Source organism: Sinohyriopsis cumingii, chromosome 4 (genome assembly GCF_028554795.1).
Source record: "Sinohyriopsis cumingii isolate HCF-2022 chromosome 4, ASM2855479v2, whole genome shotgun sequence".
Taxonomy (NCBI): Eukaryota; Metazoa; Mollusca; class Bivalvia; order Unionida; family Unionidae; genus Sinohyriopsis; species Sinohyriopsis cumingii.
Window position 1 is genome coordinate 100,349,989 of NC_142964.1, and position 19,708 is coordinate 100,369,696.

Below are 19,708 nucleotides of genomic sequence, written 5' to 3' on the forward strand. Positions count from 1 at the left end.
TACATTACTTAAGCTGGACTGGAATTTAACTTTTCGCTACCTGTATTGTTATTCGAGTCCAAAAAAACTCCTTTTGAAAATTCTAAAGCAAACTGAATAATTTTTAAAACCTCTTCTTTTACATGATTCTTAACAGGCTTACTGTAATCCACAAAATTTTGGATTTTTTCATGAATAAAAATCTACATATGCAGATGAATTGTTTTTCATGTTTATTACTTTAGTCTGACTACAAATGTCCAAGTTTTATATATTTTGACCAAAAAAGGTTATTACAAATTAAAAAGATAAACCATTTCAATCATCTGCAGTTTCTGCAACATCTGTATTAGGAACAACTATTTAATTCTCAGTGTAGTCAGTATAATATGTCACACAAATGTCTTTGATAAACCAGTCTAAAAAGAAATACAAATAAGCATTATAAATCTTGAGAAGAGTTTACCTGAATTTCATTAACATGGGAGAAATATTTCCTTATTTGGAAGATGAAGTTTTTGTGTGTGCAAAATTGCCACTGCTGCACCTTGAAAACACAACAGTATACGTGTGTGTGTGTCCTCTGGATTTTTGATGTAGCTATAACAATTTTTCAGTCATATCGCGGATGCTCTGACCACTAGGCCACCAGAGCGGTCAACACAACAGTATGCAAAGACCATAAATATGGAATATATGTTCCACATCTGATCTCATGGAAAAAAATAATCTATGCCAAAGAAGGCATCATTCTACATGTCTGAAATAATGCATCTTATTTTGCTGAACAAACATTTATCTAATGATTTAAAGAACATCATTTGAAAATTTAGCACTTTAAAAAAGAAGGAAGAACTTTACATTTTATCTTCTCATTTTCAGAATTAACTTTAATTATGAAAGGATGCATTAAAATCTGCATACTGTAAACAAAATGACATCATATGAAAATGATATTTAAAAGAGTTTTCAAAACACAAGTAAATTGTTTTGATATAAATCTGCAAAGGACCTTATAGTGAACAAACTATATTTGAATCAATAACAATCCCCAAGATCTAGATCTAGATGAACATTGAAGACAACTATAAAATTGAAATCTGCAATGACACAATGATTGAAAGTGGCTGCTGTTTGCCAGAACCAAGACATTAACAACCATCAGTTATGAGAACATGAATCTGTAATGTATACATTGTTTGTTTTTCTCTAGTTATAAATCATGTAAAGAAAGGTTAAGATACAGTTCTTACTGTCAAATAATCAACAATTATGGTGCCATTTTGACAACTGTTGTGAGATTTATTACTGTAATAAAAAACAATGGTGTCCATCAATATATTACATGGTTTTCTGTGATGAGATAAAACATACATAATAAGTAGCAATGGTAATAGTTGATGCAACTCAGTTCTCTGCAGGATTTTAGAAATTAAAAGTCCAGATTATTTTTTTATATACAAAGAAACCTAAGAAAAAAGTAAAACAAACATAAAAAAGCAAAGGGCAAAAGCTCTACTGGGCCAAGAATGTCCAGGAATTTGAGATATGACCATTTCTTCATTTTAACTGTAAAGTGCTGAGACCATCTCTATTATTCAGCCATAAAAAAAATTTACAAACAGGCTGCTGTGGCACACATATTGGATGTCAACTTGCCACAAATTTCAATTGAGGCAATAAAGATATCACAAGTGTTTTGTTGAAAATCCCATGTCATAATGATCATCTTATCGGGTGAGTAGTGACAAAAATATTTTCAAGACAGTTGTTGTGGTAGCAATATAAGATGTATGACTGGCACCATTTTCATTTAGGAACAACTAGGCACCATAAGAATGCTAGTGGTCACAAATCCATGTTGATAAAGCCATACATTAAAGAAGAGATATATCACTTTTTAAGACATGGCTTTCCATTCAAGTAGCAAGAAGAAGATTTTCAAGATGGCAGCTTTGGTGGCCATATTGGACAACATCTCAGCACCATTTTCATTTAAAACCAACTAGACATCATAACAAATCTTTTAGTGAAAATCTCACGCTGTTATACCCATCCATTCAAGAAGAGTAGAGATAGCAATATTTTCATTATGGCTGATGTGTGGCAGCATACTGGGTGTCAAATCATATCATTTTCATTTAAGACCAACTGGACATCATAAGAGCTTTGAAAAGCAATATGACATTCTGTCAGGTATAATTATGATAGCAAGATTTTTACAATGGCTGCCATGGTGCCATATTGGATACTAGAATAGCACAACTGTCATTTAGGACCAACTAGAGATCATAAGAAGTCTTTCAATAAAAACCTCATGATGATATGACCATCCATTCATGAGGAGTAGCAAAACAAGATTTTCCACATGGCCACTATGGTGGCCATATTGGATGTCACATCAGCATGATTTTTATTCGGGACTAACTGGACATTATAAGAAGTCTTTTAGTGAAAACCTGATGTTGATATGACCATCCAATCAAGAGGAGTAGCAACAGCATGTTTTCAAGATGGTGAATGTGGTGGCCATGTTGCATGTCAGCTCAGCACTATTTTCATTATGACCAACTAGAAATCATAAAGGGTCTTTTAGTGAAAACACTATGTTGATATGCCATCTATTCAAGAGTAGCAAAAAGATTTTCATGACAGGTAATGTGGTGGTCATATTGGATATCCAAGCAGCACCATTTTCATTAAGGACCAACTAAACCATAGGATGAATGTGTGTGCAATGTCTCATGGTAAGCATCAAAGTAGTTCAAGAGAAGTAGTGACTGCAACCTTGTGCTAATGGGTGGAAGGATGTTGGATTACAGATGATGGGTGGATGACATACAACAGACTATCCCATAACCTCTTCTGGTCTATAACCAGTATAACGAATAAAAAAAACTTCTAAATCTACAAGTCCTGGTCAATAGAATGATGATCCTGGTAAAAGGTCTCTCGGAGCTTGATGTCAGACAGTCTGTACTTTTTTTCTTGTCTGTATGGTATAAACAATAAAGACTAGATGGTAGGATTCTGGAAGACAGAAATACTAGACACTGATGTCAAGCTCCTTGAGAGAGCTCTGAGGTAGTTAAGAGTTAGCAACCAAAGTGTAAGATGATAGTTTCTTAATCTCCTGGGGTCCATGGTCATCATTGGATCATTGTATCTGAATGGAGCAAGTAGATCAGGTAGAATTAAGATGTAATCAATACCTGTGTAGACAAGTAAAACAGCTGTGGGACAGCAAATCCTACTTGCTACTTGTATTGAATATAATGAAATTGCCCCCCTCTATATCAGCATCACCATCCATCTCTCTCTCTCTCTCTCTCAGCATCCACCATCCATTGATCCATCTCTCTGATATATATTCCAGACACTTTCAGTACACAGGCCACCATCAACAACTACATACAAAAATGTATGCAAAACAGCATTTCATTTATCAACCTCGGACATCTTTGTGTGCACGTGTGTGTGTGTGTGTGTGTGTGTATATATATATATATATATATATATATATATATATATATATATATATACATACATACACACCTGTATATATATATATATATATATATATATATATATATATATATATATATATATATATATATATATATATATATATATTATGTATATATGAAATGCTGCATCTATTGACTACTAGGTCATATTCAATCAAACTAGAATAGGGATAGACTGATTGAACAGTAAAATGCAAATGCAATGGATACTGTCGGTACAATAATATGACATATAATAACATATGAAAGGAGAGATGCATAAATTAAACAGTATAGAAACATACTTCATTTTCATTATTTTCTCTCAACATAAGTAACAGAATGTCAGCACATGTAAATGAAGTGGTCTTTTGATGGCATAACCAGAATTAAACACTGCTGCATGGCAAAAAAAAACAAACAACAATTAGCTAGGCTATTGCAGCTTCCAGTCATGATTTGTTAAAGGAAAACCCTATCCAGTTTGAATTACATTTTTACTATCAGAAGTTTGAGGGATTTAAAATCAATAAAAGCTGGAATGTACATGTACATAAAGAAGAAACTTTCATTGCTTGTAATAGAAGGAAACTTCACATGAATTCTGATTGCAGACAGACCAATGTTTCATGCTGTCAACTGCTCATTTTCACTGCAAGCCATTTCACTACCATAAAGTGCTAAAGAATGAAGCACTAATTTTCAATATAAAAGCCATCAATTTTGATCAATATATTCATGTAAGGTATAGAAAGCTGCATTTTCCCTTACATCCCATACTCAAGTCCTTGCTGATATCAGGTTTTGAAGGTAATGGCAATGTCATGTTCTGAATTAAATGGTGGCCAAGTGGAGACCCTGCACTTGTTAACCTAATCAATAGATTGAGAAACGAGTCAAGATACAGGCACCATAGTCACAAAACTGTTCAAGCACAAAAATGAAACAAAAGTTAAAAAGCATCTACTCTGAATACACCACTCCCTCAATAACTTGCACCCTGATAACTAACGAACTTGTTTATAGTGCCGAGTCAGGTATAGATCCCATTTTTTAACAACTAGAAAATACAGAAAAATGGACCTATGTTTTTTGAACTAAAACAAATTGTGATCAAAATTAGTAACTGAAACTTTGATATCTCACTCGATTTATCATCAAAAATGATAGATAGGACATTAAAATGTTGATTAACATTATGAAATTATAATTTTTTATATAAGAAGTAATATTTTTTTATATTTTCTTTCCAAATGACATTCTTAGAATACTGTAAATAATAATATTCTGTGAAATTTTTATCAATGAAAATGTCATGACTACTGGAGGCAGTACTTTAATAAATAAATACCAATTAAATAAGTTGTTTTATCAAGTGAAATTTGTGTTTTAATTCTATCTTTTACTTCAGTTAAAGTATAATCTTCATAAATGCAATATGCCCTCTGTATTCAAATGTAAATTGTGTCAATCTACGGTAACAGCTATGTCTGCGAGCTTTCTCTGAGAAACTAATTAAGTACCAACCGTGTTTTGATATCTGACTTGTGGAAGTATTTGTTGCACTAAAATAAAATCTGACCTCCTTTGTATTTTCACATTTAACTGTATCCTTTGTATCAAATAAAGGAGGTATAATAAAAGGAAAGTTCAAAAGCATGCAAATCCTACATGCTATGATCTAGCAGCTCTGGTTGTATGTACTGTTAACTCATTTCAATTGATCAAGTGAACAATGTTGTAAATGTCATTGTGTATGTAATATAATTAAACTACCTTAAATTAACTTACTTAATCATAAATGTTATCAAAGATTGCAAGGCAACCAAGCAAAAAGTAAACATTGTGAAATAATGAGCTTTGTTTCACGGATATGGCTCATTGTGCAGAAGCGAGTTTGAGAGAATTCTTGCACTGATATATGTATACTCGAGGATGAACAAAAGCTTCATTGTTGCTTGTAATGAAATCACCCTTCAATATTTTACTAACTGAGCAAAACAAAACTTAAGTGTTGAAGTAGACGATTGTTCCACAAAAAACAGATGTAGCTATTATTTGAAACAAGGAATCTTGTTTGGTTGTGGTTCAACAGTTTGTTTGGTTCCCTTTTTTGTACAATCACTGCTTTGCACTTTGATATTACATACAAAACAGAACCAGACTCTCAACAACAACCAAATACAGTGATGTACAACATATTTTCACCTACATGTGAAGGTTGTTGAAACCAGTTGGAAAAATGTTAACAATCTTTCAGATGTTGGGCATCTTGAAAATAAATATAATTTGTACAGAATAACAAACAATTTCAATATTAAAAAGCTCTTTATTGACATTTATTATTAAGGCAATTATAAAATGAGTATTCAGCCATTAAGCAGATCAGTTGCCCCTTCACTGCCATTTTCTCGATGTCCAGTGGGGATGGCATCACTTATTGTCTAGAGGTCCTTGGTAATTTGCACCCTTGCTTATAGTGCAGTCAATGTTTTTTGACCCCACTGTGCATGAGTTATTGAGGGAGAGGTGTAACTTTAAACCAGCTGGTGTGAAAAAATCAGGAGAACTTTAGAAGTACTGTGAAGTCAGTTTTCTATCATGGAATATAAATATGAGTGGATTTTGTGGTTGTACCAACAACAAATTTAAAAATTAAAAAAATCTTACCTCCATGGCAACAAGATCTATATCCTTTCTAAAATAATGAATTAAAGTGCCACCAAATATGAGATTTCTGCAAAACCATTAAAAATTACATGAACAAATCCACCTGGCCTCTCATATCAGAACTCATGTCCTCGTCAGATGACGTGATGTTTACTTGTACTAACAGTATCGCTCAATCTTGAAAGCCATGAATGAAATAATTTATGTAATATACATCATTAAAGTGCAAACTTACAATTGATAAGAAATTTAGTACTAAGGAATTAGTATTTAAATAACCATCACAAACTGAAATTATGAAAAATAATGTACATTAAACACTTTCCCTCATTATGAAAAAAGAAATAATTATGCAATGAAAACTTTTTTAGCATGATACAGACACAGGGAATTCAGAGATAGCCATACATAGGTTTAATCTGACCATGTCCCACAGTGGTTCTTAAAAATGTAATACAAGCATGGCAGAAAGTCACTTTTACTTAAACTAACTGTCAAGTTTGCATCAATGACTCAATCAAAGAACTTCCACATGGTTTCCAAGTGACATTTTCATGTGTCGTATTTTATGACATCGTCAATGTAAGTGGCAAGATTAGTTGTATCAGATGTTATCAAGTTCATCAAATGTTCCAAAGCACAAGGGGAACCTTTCATACAGAACATTATCATGGTAAAATCCATCGGGATTCACAAATACTGAAATTTTCTTTGCTCTTTCCATAAGTGGAATTTGCCAGAAATTTTTCAAAACATCAAACTTGGTGAAATATTTTGCACTTCCATTTCTGTCAAAGCAGTCTTCCATTCTGGATATTGGAAATGAATCTGTGTTGGTGACACTGTTTACTTTTCTTTAATTAGTACACATACAGAAAGTATTATCTGGTTTTGGCACTAGGAAACATAGTGAACTCTGTTACTTTCACTCTCCAGCAAATACTGAATTTCTTTCTTCAAACACTCTTGTTTGAGAGGATTTATCCTGCAAGGATGTTGTTTCACAGGTGTCGACTCTGATTCCAATACCATGGCAGATTTAATTTGTTGGAATACATGTATCTGGAAACAAGCTCATATTTTAAAAACATCTGTTTTAATTTGCTCTTCTCTTGTAGCAGCAGATGTTTCTGGTCCAAATTGTCCAAAATTGCCAAACTGTGAAGATTGGTTACATCAAAGTCTCTAAGGTCTGATTTCATGTCCTCATTTAAATCCTGAGTGTGTGCAACTACTACTAAATTGAATGAATAATTTACAGGTCAACTTCCTTAACATATTAACATCAAAAAATTGTTTCTGTTTTGCCACCTAGGAGTATTAATGTAATTTATGTCACTTAATGTCTTTTTAACTTGATAAGGACCATAATACCTAAACTGAGGAGGACTTTGAACTAATTCTCAAAAAAAAACCCCAAAAAACAGACCCTATCGTCCCAACCCTTTTTTGCATTTCTGTGAAGGCCAAAAAGTGTGAAAAACTTTACCAACGCTTTTACTATGGTCTTAGTTTTCGTTGAAGGAATAGCCTCTGAAAATCTTGTGGATGCACACATAATTGTCAACAAGATTTGGTTGCCTAACATGATCTTGTTTAATGAGCAGACACAATCTACCATTATTCTACTAAATGGTTTGTCAAATGCAGAAACAGATTGTTGATAAGCCTTAGATATTTTCTGATTTGGTTTTCCTACCTTTGACAAGTAGACAAAATCTACAAATTTTTGGCCAATACAAATTATTTAAGATCATTTAACAAGTCTTACTGACTCTTAAATGACCAGACAACAGTGTTTCATGGACTAGACAAAGAATTTCCTTTCAATATGACCTAGGCATGCTAGCCAAAGTTCCATTTTGTTAACCTATCTGCACCTTGGCTGATCAATCTGATATTGCAGTGCCAATGCATCCAATCAAAATCAAGTTGTTCAAATCTGAACACTGTTCCTACATGATCAAGATGAGGGAAGCACACAACAGGAATGGACTCATAAACAATTTTCCATTACTGGTTCATGGGGGCCCCGAATGGCCGAGTGGTCTAAAGCACTCTCTGTTATGGATGACTGCCATCTCACCTCTGTATGCGTGGGATCGAGTCTTGGATTCAGCCAATGTGTGTATGTGAAAAAGCTTGCCAGTAGCTTCTCGAGGGTTGGTGGTTCTTTCCGGGGATTTCCTGGGTTCTTCCTCCACCATTAATACTGGCCGCCATGTATAGCCTATCGTGTGCTGAAAAATGCGTTAAACCCTACAACAACAACAACAACAACTGGTTCATGTTTGCACAAAAACATCCTTGTCCTCAAATATACTTGTAATGCTGTAATGACATCTCTCTGTTACATAGTCATATTTTTGATATTAAATTTACAAAGTATCCTTTTGAAATCAACTGCCTCCACCATTTAGGCTGAAGCACAATGCATCACTGTTACATGCTACTAGTTAGTTGGCAATACATATTAAGGGAGGCATCTCATGAATCCTATATATGTCACTAGGAATAAGGCACTAAAATATCTTACTGAACCACCAAGGTATACACAGGTTATTATACTGGAACCTTGGCTAGCAAAGATGTGACTCTGGAATAATGAAGTGATAGCTTACTGACCACTTATCACCAGCATGTACCTCAGGAGGCCTCCATTTACTCATAAGGACTCCATTTTTCATAAAATAACAAATTTGTACTTCTGTGGCATCAGATTCTCTAAGAGCCCTATTCAACAAACAGATCTTAGGATCTTGTTCCTTTGAGACAACTAGTGATTCGATTAGAATTAAGAGAATGAGCAGAATTGGATTAGACTGGAATTAAGATGTTATGTATATTTGATTTACTTGTATCTGATTTAATATATATTTATTTCAATTTAATTGTTAGTCTGTTTAAACTTTTTTATATTTTTCATTACATGATATTGTAAATTTATTCACTAGAGATGATACTTCTTTAAGAAAATAGTTTGATCTTGACTGTTTATAAACACCAGGTGTTGATTTAAATCCTGACCTTGTTTCAAAATTTGTAGTAACCATCGTAAACAAGTTCTATCTTTATTTTAAAATGATTGGTTGATGTCGAGGTCATGATGGATTTCGTCTTTAAGATATATAAAAAAAAATATTTTTTATTTCTTAGAGTAAATGATTGGTTTTTGTCAAGGTCACACTGGGTAGACATGATCTTTATCAAGTATATAGTTTCTATAACCTTCAAGAAGATGATCATGTGACCCCTTGTTTACGTTTTTGAAGCCCATATAGAATTTATTTTGGAAAATTATTCTCAGTAGATATAGAAGCTGGGCTGTTAAACTGTTAGCTGTATGTTGTGCTGTTTGGAGTTATTTCAAATTACATGGTTTGGAGATATTTCAAATTTTTTGGATTCAAACGGATTAATTCTGTTATTTTTCAGGAAAAAATGTGTGCTCATGTAATATTGTGGAACAAGGACAGTTTTTTATTAAAATTTATTCAACTATCAAAAACCAGAGTGATAATTCTTGTTTCTACAAGGAACTGTAGACTTCCACACTACAGATTGCAGCATATGTCATCATCTTCCATCTTGGATTCTTCGTCGTGATTCGAACGTGAAATCAGTAGAACATTTTGTTATTAGGACTTCAAAAATTTTATTCATGGATTATTACTGGATTATTTTTGGACTTAATTCTATAAAACCATAAGTTCATATTTTCTTTATTTTTACAGAATTTTTCCAGTGAAATAAATTATTGTATTTGTATTTTTTCAAAGCTTGTTGTTTTCACTCTTTCTTGCGTTACTGTTTATTCAAGCCTGAACATGTGACATAAAAAAGAGTAGATTGATCCATACTTGGAGCAAAAGTGACTTCATTAAAAGACCAACCCATAAAGGAATAACATCCTGATCAACATCATTTTCAAGGTTTTTCTTTACTTTTTCTTTTCCATAGCTCTAGTAACTGCACAAGCTAGATATAAACCAGGGATTTCAATTTCAATAGGATCAACTCTTTGATCCATACAAAGCTTGTCATTTAAAACTGGATTAACCACTACCTTAACTCCAACTAGGTCATTAGCTAGTAACAAATGAACAGACAGAGTTCACCACTCCTACTGTCATGGATCCTGAGACCAAGTCTGATGAAAAATTAACACTATGAAGAGGAACAAAAAAAATCATAACTCAAATCCCTGAATAAGAACAATTTCACAAGGAGACTGCTCAGAAAAAGACAAGGAACATGACAATAAAAGTTTCTGAGAAGATCCTGAGTTTCTTAATATCTTAATAGGAATAGGCCTGGCATAATCACCAACAAGTGATACAGAACCTTTCAACATGAACAGTTCATAATTTTCCATAATAAAATCATACTAGGGTTTGCTAGAACCAATGTGCGTGTGTGTGTGTGTGTGTGTGTGATTTGGATTTTTTAATGTAGCTTTAACAATTTTTCAGTCATATCAGTTTTTTGTGTTTGTTTTTCAAAACCCTGAGGAAGATTTATTTACAAATGAAACTTGGTGAGTCCAGGAAAAGTCATTAGCTGTACTAGCAGCATTTGCTAAAGTTTCAACCATTTTCTCATCAAGGTAGGTCATAATGCTAGAACCAATGTATGTGTGTGTGTGTGTATGTGTGTGTGATTTGGATTTTTTAACGTAGCTTTAAAAAAATTCAGTCCTATCGCTATGATGTCTGCAGTGTGACAGTTTATAGTGATACCTAGCAATGGGGATCAAACCCATGACCTCCCACATCTGAGGCGGATGCTCTAACTACTAGGCCACCGGAGAGGTCTAGAACCAATGAATATATTTCTTTTAATATATGAATGTGACCTTGACCTATCAGAAATAAGAGTATTCTCTCTTTATTCTGTTGCCTAAATTTCTACCTATAGCAATCAGAAATAATGTGCCTTTTCTTTTTACAATAAGTGCACATCAGGAGATAAAAATTTCTGATCAATCTCATCAGAAATTTGATTCCTAATAGTTGTACCAGTTTTAAGATTTGGATGTACTCCCATGAGAATGAAATGGGTCTTTTTTGTTGTTTGTTTTTCAGAAACCTGAGACGAAGATTTATTTACAAATGAAACTTGGTGAGTCCAGGAAAAGTCATTAGCTGTACTAGCAGCATTTGCTAAAGTTTCAACCATTTTCTCATCAAGGTAGGTCATAATACCACTATATCTGACACAATTCTTGAACCCTTCAATAAAATAAGAGTTTTCTGAGGTTATCATGATCTTGGTGAACCTTCCTGGCTGTACACCATCATTTTTTCACAGTAGTTTTTTCACATGCAAACTCAACACAAGTCTGAGTAGTGTTTCTTTTCTACAATTTCTAAACTTTTCAAGATAGGCCTTGGATACATTCCAACAAATGATTAAATGAAATAAATGAGTTCCTCTCAATATAATTGACAGTACTACTAAGAATGCTTAATTCTACGCAATAATTCTATTATATAGCTGTTCACCACATGTAAACGCCTTTGGACACCTTTACCCGATTCTCGAAGAAGTGCTTTTGTCCATCTCTACACCATTTGCATGGAAGCGGCTTTGGATACCTCTACACCATTCTCATTGAAGCACCTTTAGATGCCCGCTGTAAACATCAACCATTTTTAGCTGGTTTTCGTAGCACCACCTTTGGGGAAAATCCCCTAATAGGTACTACATTCACTGATTTGAATGACCATTACGTCAGATCACGTGGTTGCAATTTAAATGCCAGGGCTATTTACAGTAACGAGGTGGATTCTCCACTCTCTAAAATGGAGGCCATGGATTTTGTTCAGTACATTCCTGGAGTTTACACAATTAAAATCACTCATATGAAAGCTTCAATAACTTAAGTAACGGTTCTGATATTGATGAAGGCAACACTGAGTTTTTATAATTTATCAAATGCAGATGATTTAGTGATGTAGACATAAACAAAGAACTAGTAAATTTTGAGTAAGAGAAATGGCAGCAATAGTTGGTCACATGGCTTCACTCGCTTGATGGTGAACAAATTTGCTAAAGATTTTAAAGCACATAAAAAAACTTGCATGAAAAATTATTATACAGCTATAATGATCAGATTTTACTCCTAAATATTTATATACATAAATGTGTACACAAAATGTAAAATGTTTAAAATTGATGTTAAACGTAACATACACTACACTGCTATAACAGTGAACAGTCAGGCCTATGTGTATGGAGTCAAATAGGTAAATAGGTGTTCTGTGTATAGTGCACTGCACTATGTAACTTTAGTACATGTATATCAACTGCCTGAAGAAAAAAAGCACTATGAGGTAAAGGGATGAGTATCATTATACATCAGAAATAATGCAATGAGACTTGAATAAATCATCTTGGCATTTCAAAATCATTCTTATCGTAAACAGATCAGTGTTACAACAGATGTTTATTGCCCAGTAACATCAGGAGCAGCCCCATTCTTGCACTCCAATGGCAGCACTCTCATAACCGAGAAGAAGATACTGGATCACTGGGTGGAACACTTTGATGGTATCCTCAACAGACCCTCTTTTATCAATGATGAAGCGATCAACTGTCTACCCCTGGTGGAAATCAACGATAAGTTGGCTGACCCTCCAACAGTGCTGGAAACTCATAAGGCCATTGAGCTCCTGTCTAGTGGAAAAGCTCCAGGAGCAGACTCCATCCCAGCTGAGATCTACAAGTCTGGTGGACCTAAGTTAGTGGGAAGACTAACAGAGATGTTCTGTGGCATGTGGAAGATGAAACACATACCCCAGGAATTCAAAGATGCATCCATCATCCACCTTTACAAACGCAAAGGCAACTGCCAATCCTGCGACAACCATAGAGGAATCTCTCTACTCTGCATTGATGGCAAGGTCCTCGCCAGGCTACTGCTGAACAGACTCACAGAACACCTTGATCATGGCCTACGGCCAAAAAGCCAAAGTGGCTTCAAAAAGGAGAGAGGCACCATCGACATGATCTTTGCTGCCAGGCAGTTGCAACAAAATGTCCAGCTATACACCACCTTCATGGACCTGACTAAGGCATTCGACACTGTCCGCCGGGAAGGCCTTTGGAAGATCATGGCCAAATTTGGATGTCCAGAAATCTTCATTGAAATGGTGAGACAGTTTCATGATGGCATGCTTGCCAGAGTCCAAGACCAGGGTAACTATTCCAAACCCTTTGCAGATACGAATGGTGTGAAACAAGGATGCGTCTTAGCCCCCACTCTCTTCAGCCTCATGTTCTCCACAATGTTGATGGATGCTTTCAAGGACAGCAATATTGGGGTAGGTCTCCAATACCACCTGGATGGGAAGTTGTTCAACCTGAGGAGGCTCCAAGCCAAAACCAAAATCCAAGTTGAGAACATTCGCGACCTGCTGTTTGCTGATGACTGTGTCCTCAACTCCAGCATGGAGGCAGGCATGCAAATGAGCATGGACCTTTTTTTCAGTGTGCTCCAACTCTGGACTCACATCTCTACCAGCAAGACCAAAGTTCTGCATCAGCCAGCTCCTGGAGAAGATTACCTGGAATCATCCATCACTGTCAATGGCCATAAGTTCAAAAATGTAGACAGATTCACATACCTCGGCAGCACCCTCTCACAAGCAGTCCACATAGATGATGAGGTCAACACTAGGATTGCCAAAGCCAGTATAGCATTTGGTAGACTCCGCTCAAATGTCTGGGATAGGAGAGGCATCAAGCTTGCCACCAAACTCAAAGTCTACGCAGCAGTTGTTCTCCCCACCCTCCTCTATGCTTGCGAGATATGGACTGTGTATAGCCGCCATGTTAAAAAACTGAACCACTTCCATATGAGCTCCCTGAGGAAACTACTGAAAATCAGATGGCAGGACAAGGTACCAAACACAGAGGTGCTCACTAAGGTCGGCATGACAAGCATCCACATCATGCTGTGCAAGGCACAACTCTGATGGGCTGACCATGTTGTCCGCATGCTGGTAGAACGCCTACCTAAGAAGGTCTTCTATGGAGAGCTACAACAAGGCAAAAGATCTCACAGTGGTAAAAAAAAGTGGTACAAGGACACCCTCAAGGCTTCATTGAAGAACCTAGGCATTGATCCTGACAGCTGGGAGCGTGTCGCTGCTAACCGATCTGCTTGGCGCAGTCAACGCTGGTGTGGAAGCCTTTGAGCAGAAAAGACTGGTGGACGCAGCTGAAAAATGTGATCTGCGCAAATCCAGGAACAGCAGTTCCGCAGCTCCCAGCCAGCAACCTGCACATCCATGTCCCCACTACAACAGACTCTTCCAGGACTGGATCGGACTGATGAGCCATCTCTGGACCCCCCCCCCAGTGAATCGATGACATTAAATGGTCCTCATCGACACCGATGGACGAACATCATCATCATCACAACAGTGACCATATAAGGAACTAGGTCAGCTTGGCCTCTCACATTAGAACTCATGTCCTTGCTGGATCTTGTGAGGTTTACTTGTACTAACAGTACAACTCAATCTTGAAAGCCATGAAATGAACAATTTACACACTATACTTGACTCGTATCTTTACTATTGATAAGGAATTTATTATTTACATATTACTAACTAAATAACCCTTAGGAACAATAATTATGAATGATAACATATATTATATAGGTTTATTACATAGTAGGTATAGTTTTCCTATAGTATGTGCAGTTTCATATTTTTGATATTACCACATGTTAAAATATCACTTTATGTGATCCTGATTGGTCCAAATAAGCCCATGAAATTATTGTGCAGTATCCTCTTTAATGATTGGCTGGGATTATGGGAAAATGTTTTTAACCCTGCCTTCATGAATGTTTGGTTCTAAATGAACATTTTTGTGGCCAATTTTGAACTCAACTCGCAAAAGGAAATAGAGGAAAAATTACCTCTGCTGTCTGAATATGAATATGTTACCCCCACAGGATTTGTTATGTCATGTATAAGAATATCATAATGAGAAACATGGCGTAAAACTACAAGACAAGAACAAAAATAAGAAGTAAAACTAAGGGTATTGCTTATTTGATGGTGGGGTGGGGAAAGGGAGTGGTATATCTGTAACATAGATATAGAATCCATATATGTGTCTCCTAACTGACAGAACTTTAATCAACCACAGCATCTTTACGCAGTATATATGGGATGCAAATCTGACTCAAAAAGAAATTTGTTTACATCTTCTGTACAGTCTATTGTTCCAGTCAAATAATGTAAATATCCAGTCACAAATGTATTGCAGTAAATGTGGGAATTTCTGCATCCAGTAATCCTATTTCACATAAAAACCACAACAATGTAACGTTTAGTTCTGCAAGTGACATTTTAGGGTAAACATGTACTCTGGGCCTACTCTTTACTTATCAATGTGGCATCACATCACATTAATCATTCCGTTCTGACAAATGATTTTGTCATTATAAAATGTTCTGTTTATTCGGATGGAAGCTTTTTCTTTGATTTATAGTTTGTAAAAAATGTACAATCTACTTTTACTAGTTCAACTTTGTTTGGGACTATATTTTTTGCACAACAAATGAAAGGTGCACCATATGTTAGAATGAACAAAATTATTCGTTCTTCTTTCTATCTAAATAATTTCCACTGAAATAAAAACTGTGATAAAAAAATCTCAAATGGGTAATGATTTAATATTAAATTTATGAAACTCGTTGAATCATGTCCAGATTTTGCTCGCCAAGGCTTGCAAAAGTTGGACATTATTCAACTTGTTTCATAAATTTAATATTAAATTGTTACCCATCTGAGATCCTCTATATACATAAAAAGTGGCATCCACATATAGCACAAAATCTGTAAAGCTTTTGATATCACTAAGTACACTGTTAAGCCCCAATATTCTTAACATAATTCTATTTATATGAAATACTTTCAGGTTCTGCTGCACATGTTTGTAAGCTTCTGAGAAATAATGCTGATAATTAACAAAAAGAGAAAATTAAAATCTAATAATTACCCTATGAAATGACGTGTAAAACTAAGAGTAGAACAGGCTCTTTTGTCACACAACTTATTTTTTGTGAGATGTCACTGACTGTAATTATTTTATTAGCCAAAATGAAATGAACTGATACTAGTATCAATAAAAATGTAAAGAAAAGACTAAGTGGTCCCTTTAAAATTAATGACAGTGTGTGTCAATTACATACAAAAATGAGCAAAAGCAAACATGCTACCATATATACTCACAAGTCCAGCTACAAACAACATAGACCCTAATCTGCCTCTGCATAATTTTGCAAGTAGATCAGGGCCTATGTTGTTTGTTCTACTGATTAAACCTAACAAGCTACACAGACCCACATCTCCCACCACATTATATGAAGGCAAATCGGGGTCTGTACAGTTTGCAGTTGGACTGAGTTTATAAGCCAGCATATACAGTAACTGTTCACTCCAAAAGACTAGACAGCCTTCAGTCTTAGAACATGTATTTACGATTCACCATATTTTGTTGTGATTCAACATTTATGTCATGGGTTTCATGGTTATTGAAAGGACTTTAAACTTGTAAACTGGAAAGAAAAGTGCCATGGAAAATGTAACATATGGACCAGTGACCTTGACATTGAAGAGACACAACCCATCTTCTAATGACATTATGTAAGACAACCTAGCTTCATCTCTTAATCTCTAACAGACCAGAAGTTAAAGACCAGAATGGACTGTGCATCAAAAAACATAAAATATAAGCCATGACCTTCACCTTCAAGACATCATCCACTTGGCCTTCCCTTCAAGATATCAACCCCTATGTGAAAAGCAACACACATTCTAATGATAATGTGTAAATATACCATCTTTTTAAATTCCTTAATCTCAAACAGATCTAATGTTGTAGAGTGGAATGGAAAGTATGAATGAAAGTGAAATATGGAGAAAAATAATCTGTCATTCTGCCATCAATACATAAGATGTATTTTATTAGTCATACAGGTGAAACAAACACTTCTCTTTTTATGCAGATTACAGAGATAAAGTGAAACATTAAAAATATTATCATTGGCACAATAATTACATCAAAATGCCCACTATGTGATGGTGGGGATAAATTTATCCTTACAAGCAATAGGAATAGTTCTATGCACATTATATATCGATTTCCATCCAAAAAGATACTTAATCACATTCAAAAAATCATTGATCAAATTCAAAGTTATCAACCATTTAAATTGCAATTAGCCCTCCAATGTAAATCAAATTACTAGCAAACATTTCATGTGTAGATGATATAACCTTGAAGAAAGGTACAGATGTTTTAGAACCATGTGAGATGTAGGTCAAAATACCATTGTCAAAGCAGTATATATTTATGTTTACACAAATTGGAAAAAAAACTGCATTTTATATTTTAGAACAAAAATGTGTTATATTATTTTAAATACTCCTTTCAACTAGAAATAAAATATTAGTTTTTATTATAAAAAACTGCCTCCCTTAATTATTACAGAACTTATTATTTAATTCATCAGATTTTGCTAGGAAATAAAATCATAGTTAAGTACCCAATATTTAGTTGTTGATTATCATGTTGTCATCTTCTTATAAATCTAGCATAAAAATCTTCCTTCTGAAATTTTCAAACAACTAATGAAACCAACTAATGATACCAATAAAACAATATAACTTACCTCCTCACTCTCAAATACATGGCACAGAATTTTCGCCTGTTTCCGATGCATTATGGAATCTGAACTACCTGGGCTGCCTATCAAACGACGCCGAGCCATGATCACCAGGATGTCCCCAATATCAGCTATGTAAGACACTGTCCTCAATGAATGGTCCATCATAATTTCCTAAAATAAAATAAAATTAAAATTAAATTAAATAAAATAAAATAAAATAAAACAAAAAGATTCAGCATATTCTTTCTGCCAATGCATCATGTCTGCAACAAAATGTCCTATAATTTGTCTTATAGTATTTACCATGTAAAACATTTCTATGAATTTAGTTTCCTTGCTAACCTGGCAAAAACATGATGTAGAATATGATACTCTCCTAAAATAGCAGCTTCTAACATTGGGAAGGTTTCTTTCATCTATATAGAGAAGATATGTACCCACCTGCCTATTGCTTACATACAAACCTACATAATATTTATGCTATCATTTGTTTCCAAGACAATATGGAAAATAATGAATGCAAACAATTCTTAGTACCAAAAAACACTTCTAGTTCAATACCATGGGGTTGAAAATTCACTTGCCCAACATTGAAAAAGTAACTAAATTTTACAATCACTTGCCCATCTGGGTGAGTTCTGATTATGTGCTGACTAGTACTTCCCCTTCACGAAAATGATATATGATTCACTATGTGCACTGAATATGGCTGAGAATATTGCTGACTTTGTCTCCTTACTCCTTAAAAAGCATATTTGTACTATTAGTTTAACATGCGTAAAAAGTCTCATAAAAATATCTTATTTGGTTTGAGAGTTTTGACCAAAGAACATATTTATGCACAATTAATTGATAGAAAAATGGACAAAAACATTTTTTTAAAGTATTTCAAATGAAGATTTGTTAATAGCACCAAGTTCATATGGACCACTATGAAAACAGTGGTGACACAGTGACAATATATCTCATACCTTAAAGGATTTGAGTTACATTCTGGAAATGAAAATATTTATGGTCAGACATACATGTGGGATATGGACAAGCAGAAGGACACATCAGTATCTACATCACCTTGTCTTAACTGGGTGGGGGTGGGTAACTGCATGGCTTTGAAGAAAGCATGGAGTAGAAACAAGTTCTTATTGTCATCTTCAGGTGGCAAAACGGTGTGGAAATAAAATATTTACTTGATGATATCTATTAATGCTTGTTAATTATGTAATGTAAAGTTTTTACCATCAAGCTGAACTTGATATATTCAGTGAAAGAAACAGACCAGGACAAGCCCCCCACCACCAAACAAACAAAAAAGCAATAATAGCATATTCTAAACCTATCCCATGTTTATAATCCACACTAACAATGCTGCGCTGACTCAAGGTAGAGTTGACTGATTGGTCACTTTGACTTGGACCATGACCTTTTAACCTATGAGCAAATGGTTTCTATATGACCAAATGGCAAGAACAAATGGAAGAAATACTGAGGAACAACAACAAAGCTATTTCCTTCCCATACAAGAAAGTCATTCTCAAAGTTTAGTTATCATGATGTTGTGTGTAATAAAGTTATTTTTGGAATTTTCTCCCAGGTTTGTGGTTTAGTGACCTTAATCTTGGTCACCCAAACCAACAGATATCCTTCTCCTCTCATGAGCAAGCTATCCACAACATCTGTATAGCCCTTTCCCACATTAGTGGATTAGCCGACTCTAACAATCAGAGATAAGTGGACAATGTTAATTTCCCCTAAAATGCTGCTATCATTGTAGGCAGAAGCAGAGAAAAAAGATTAAATTTATCTAAGATGTCAGCAATCATGAAAAACTGTTTAATGAACAAAACACAACAAAACAATCCCA

General features: G+C 34.8%; 1 protein-coding gene across 3 annotated transcripts in view; it reads right to left on the reverse strand.

Annotated features, from left to right (window-relative positions):
• Positions 1 to 19,708, reverse strand: part of LOC149801768 (uncharacterized) — a 274,626-nt gene that overhangs the window by 115,725 nt on the left and 139,193 nt on the right. For all 3 annotated transcript variants that reach the window (XM_089956110.1, XM_089956109.1, XM_089956108.1), the window contains one exon: positions 17,851 to 18,018. In XM_089956110.1, the coding sequence (XP_089812236.1) occupies positions 17,851 to 18,018 (168 nt within the window). The remainder of the gene's footprint in view (positions 1 to 17,850; positions 18,019 to 19,708) is intronic.